This window comes from Clavelina lepadiformis, chromosome 1, assembly GCF_947623445.1.
Source record: "Clavelina lepadiformis chromosome 1, kaClaLepa1.1, whole genome shotgun sequence".
NCBI classification, from domain to species: domain Eukaryota; kingdom Metazoa; phylum Chordata; class Ascidiacea; order Aplousobranchia; family Clavelinidae; genus Clavelina; species Clavelina lepadiformis.
The window spans coordinates 18,113,920-18,119,128 of record NC_135240.1 but is presented as its reverse complement, the minus strand read 5'-3'; the positions used below and the strand labels follow the sequence as shown (position 1 = coordinate 18,119,128).

General features: G+C 33.3%; 1 protein-coding gene across 1 annotated transcript; it reads left to right on the top strand.

Annotated features, from left to right (window-relative positions):
* The first annotated feature begins 446 nt into the window (after positions 1-446).
* On the top strand, positions 447-4,103 carry LOC143458573 (syndecan-2-like). Its single transcript, XM_076955356.1, has 7 exons — positions 447-649; positions 1,006-1,117; positions 1,251-1,288; positions 1,523-1,570; positions 2,019-2,060; positions 2,182-2,341; positions 2,652-4,103. Exons 1-7 carry the CDS (start codon positions 602-604, stop codon positions 2,819-2,821), a joined length of 618 nt encoding a protein of 205 aa, XP_076811471.1. The 5' UTR covers positions 447-601; the 3' UTR covers positions 2,822-4,103.
* Positions 4,104-5,209: the final 1,106 nt, after the last annotated feature.

The window sequence follows — 5,209 nt, the reverse complement described above, 5'->3', positions numbered from 1 at the left end:
ATACTTGCTGTACTTTCAAAGCTAGGTTTAACTGATGTATTACCCATATTAGTAAGTGTAACACGTTGTTTAGATATGATTTATTAATGGCATGAAGTATTCTTCAGTGAAAACTTGGCAATTTTCAAGTATAAGTTGTACTTTTTTGTGTAAAAAATTAGCACAAAGCTATTTCATGAAATACGGCTACGACCACCCAATCACACGAAAGTAGGCTATTAATGCATGTTGACCAAATGGTTTGAAACAACCAAAAGCCATAGGCTACTGCAAATATTAGAAAAAGATTAAACCCGAACTTCGAAAAAAGTTAGTTCATACTTCCATATGTTTTAAGTCGAGAGTGGCTGTAATTAAACAGCTTATTTTCTATCGGCACATTTCTTATTGTCCATATTTAACATGTCCACACTTTCTGTGTTCTATTTATATAAATACAATTAATAATTATTTATTCCACCTATGCAACAGAAACGATTTGGAAACGCATAAATATACTTGTGTCTTGGGGTCTTCCTGTTTTTACGCAAATCATTTGGTCGCTATTAAGTGAAAGAAGAGAATAGTGAAGCTTTACGTATACAAGTTATTGCTACCAGCAATGTTTCGTTGTGTAATTGTGCTTTTGTTTGGATGCTATTTATTGCAGGTAACACTAACAGACTAGTATAAGCTATGTGTATGTATAAGCTAATGGAATAATTTAATCACTTCATTATTATTGATGAGTCCCCTGAAATGTAGAACCAGTTGCATAGGCATCTTGTATTCTTTATGATTTATACATTTAAATGCACTCTAATTCAGGTTACTTGAGTTTATTAATACACCTCAGTGCAGTACATATTTAAATAAATGATATTTCTGTTACGTGTTGCAGCCAAAATTTCATTATATATATATAATTAGCATGTGTAGTTATGCTGCACCATGCATCTGTATTTTGTTTCCATTACTTTATTCACTGCGTTTAAAAGTATTGTTGTTGTTATTACACTTCTGCAGGCCAATGCCCAATATTTAGAGGAAGACCCAGGGTCTGGTTCTATTCAAAACTTTCCTTTAATGCCTCATGATGATGAAGATTTAGAAAATGATATGAATATTTCTGGCTCAGGTAAGGGTACTAAAGCAGCTTTTAAAAGTTTTTGTTTTACTTTTTACGGTACTTCATAATGGACACTACTATAAGAATAAAATTTGTTGTAAACTTCATCTTTGACTTTTTTGTTGTTGGGTTATGCTTCAAGGAGGTGACGTCTATGAAGAGACTGAGCAACCCACAGAGGTAAATGTCAATTGTCTGTCTGTTAACCTTACAAGATGTTAGCTTTTGGTTATGCCATGTGAGTGCAATTGTTTAAGATTGTCAAGCTATACATGGCTTTATACTGTGTATGTAAAATAAAAGGATTTTTCTTTTAGTAAATATATGCCAAATGCACTCACAAGGTGCTTGTTTTTTGTATTTAAACTTGCTAAAAATATTTGTTTTTGAAAAAAGTTTGCTTGTAATGTACAGGTCCAAGAAGATGGGAGAAAACCAACTTTACCGAAAACGCGTGGAAAGGTATATAAATTTGGAGATTATTTGCTGCATTATTACTGCATTTTTTTTATAGAAAGGCGCCTTTTATTAGAAGCCGCATAAAATGTATTATTTCAAACTGTGTACTGCTTTGCCCATTAACTACCAAATTAATGATCTTATCTAGAATTTAAACACCCAGGACGTATGATTTTGAAGTGTTAAAACATTGGAAGAACTGAACATAGTTTACTCAAATCACTCGCTGAATAACCCGATTAACTACCCATAACTGCTTTGCATATGATATTTGGCAAATAGAGTTACTATGGCTAGAAAAAAATTAGTGGTCGCACTTAATTAAAAGCCGCACAAAATTCTTAAAAATATAGTTGCAGCTGTGGCTTCTTTTTTATTAAATACAATATCCTTTAAATTTGTTTTGGATGGTTTGAGACATATAATGTAATATGAATAATTTTATGGTCAGGACATCGTAGATGAGTCAGGTGCTACTCCGTCTTCACCCCAAGTTAGTAAAACACAATGTTTAACAAATATTTTGAAATTTAATGATTTGTTGATCTTGCAGATTATCTTTCTGGTTTACCTAAATTGATATGCTAAATACTGCTTACCTGTCATATATACAGGATGAGGTTGTTACTGTTGAGACTGTAAGCGAAGGAGATAAAACTGTTAAACAGCAGGAGGATGATGATGAAAACAATGATGAGCAAATCACCAGTAATGCTGAGACAAAAACAGTTACTGTATCTGGCTCTTTTTTGCAAAGTACTCATTTCATGGCAGGTATGAAATCTTTATATAAATCTCAGGTTTTTAACCCTTAGTTGCAAGATTTTGTTGACGTGATTTAGCATGAATGTCAAGTATATTTCATGATTATTGTCATAGTTTATCAATAGAGTATACATACAATGTGTTTTGTTCAGTATTATTAGGCATTCTTAGTATATGTAGTTTAAAATATATTTTCACTTTCCTATATAATTTCATGTGATTTCCATTTGTAATACGATACTATTTCAATGTATATGTAGTTTATCTTGCAATAATCAGAAGTATCGATTAACATACATGTTGAAATTGTTTGTTTCAGCCTTAGTTGTTGGCGGGTGTGTTGGATTATTGTTTGCCATTTGTGTCATTATGTTGCTTGCTTATCGCATGAGGAAAAAAGATGAAGGAAGTTATGCTTTGGATGAACAAAAAAAGCCTGCATCACCTTCTGCCTATCAGTATACACAGGGGCAAGAATACTATGCCTAAAACGCTTTTTAGCGTGCCAAATTTGATGTATTTAGTTAAGATCAATAATAAAATTACTCTATGTTATTTGATTTCTTGTTGGGTTGCCATTTCTATATGATCCTCATATTGAATAGTCTTTGAAACGTTTCAATAAATATTGTGTATTATCTTAGTAGATATATACTTCGTTGTTTAAGGTACGCTTTATATGAAAGTTACATTTTTAGGGTTTATTTTTAGGTTCTATCCTCTCCATGTATTTTCTAACTGTATCATTACCTTGCAAGAAAATGTGTTTGCTTTTTAAATTAAATACTTGAATCTATACTAAATGAGTTCAAGTACCTTGGAAACAGTATTTGTGAAAAACTTTGACAAGCGCTAATTTGGTAACATGCTTATTACTTTTAGCTGTTTCAATTGCTTTGTTGCTTTCATGATATACAGTATATATATTTTATTAGTGTGGATTTTGTAGCAATGTTGTAGTGTATTTACCAAACACTACTGAATTTTGTACATATGTTACCCTGAGCTCTAAATGAAATTTTAAATGTGTTTGAGTGATACAGCAAATGTCTGTATAAATATTACTACAATAACTTCAACAAAAAAGGTAATTTTAATCAATCACTGCCGTAACATGATAAATTTGAGTTAACAGAGCATAACGATAATGGCTGGTGGTTAAGTAGTCAGGTTTTATAAAAGAAAAAACTGTATCTGATTTTGTGAATTTTTTGAACAGCTACCTGTTTTTTGTGTGTTACTTTGTTACAACTAACATGTGTAGATGATTCGATATTACTATCTGTCATTCCGGCCATTGTATGGTACATTGCCACACTCAGTCTAAGTATTTTTCTCTCTTTTTGACTAACTTATTGAGGCTTGCATCCAACTGTTGGCGTATAGTTATTGAATTTAAATTGATTATTTAGCATTAACTTTAAGTAACTAATTTGGAACAAACCTCAAAACAATATTTTTTATACAAAATTCGATTTGTGACTAATGCGCCGAAGTAACGCGTATAAGTCAATTACTTGGAGTTATGAACAAAGATTGGTACTAAATCTCCAACTCCCCACTCAAAATTAGTAAATATATTTCAGAGTACCTGATCTCAAATTGATTACTAATTGGTGTTTCAATTGAGCAGGTAAACCACTAGAATAAAATACTTCTGTACTTTTTTGTGTACAAGCGCAGTGCCCTTGCCTGTAAATATTTTCTGATTGTTTTCAAATTGTGTTAGTTTTCTTGCAACGTTGTAAATAAATCAGTATCTACAAGCAAACGATCGTCAGTTAATGTTTTTCGCTGCATGTAACCAACTTACATTAATTTGCATTTTACTCGCTTTAGTTGCCTAGAATCGAATGCATATAGTAATATGGGTGTTGGATAGGGTGAGTGATTTTCTCTGTGGGTCGGAACGTCTCAGTGTTCATAGCGTCTTTGTCCGCCTTTTAGAATGGCTGTGGCTTTTTAGTTTGCTCCTGATTTTGTGAAAGTGGGATCGACTGATGTACACCGACAGGAAAGTTGTTACAGTTACCTTGCATGTGTCCCTTACTTTTTTGTAAATTACGGATGAATTTTTTCTGCGCCTGTAACTTTACCATGTTTAAGAAATTTGATAGTCATCTGTAGTTCGTCGGTTGTAGGCCTATTGCAAAAGTTGTCAGTGGTCGGCGATGTTAAAAATTTCTGCTTTGCCTTCTTCACGGAATTGATGTGCTGACCGACTGGGAGGGGATATCGGCGAAGTGGTACCAGTCAACTTTCCATTTTGCTTGCCGAGATTGGAACAGTTTTAGGACTATAAAATACTTGCTAGTGAAGCGATTCAAAAGTGACTATGCCCCCGATGTCGGGTTTACAATGTAGCAAAAGTAACATTTGCTACGGGCCCTTCGCTTTTATGAGTTCCGCCATATATGGCCGTTTTCTTGGAACAAAAAAGAATGAAAAAATATCAATGAGAAGGATCTGGTATTCTGGTAGCAATAACTCCTACCCAGGGTTCGTAATAAATTTTTAGGAAAAACAGTTTCAGTCACTTTTATTTTTAATTGTTTAAGCCCAAGTCTGGATTTGCATAAACGAAACACTGGTTTTAGTATGGCCCGTTAAAAGTTTGCGTAAATAAATAAATCTAGAAATTAAAGAGATGCCTATGACATAATGCTATACATTATTACTTTTGGTACAAGATAGGATACATGGTTCCACCATGTGTTGAGTTCATATCTTATGGTAGGGTCCGGTCTGGTGATATGAGTCAGCAGTGAACAAGGTGAGCCATACCCGATATCTAGGACCAGTGTGACTGGAAAGTCATTGGAAAGCATTAATACTCAACTAAATGTAAGAAAAAGTGCAGAAGATAAGAGCAGCTAA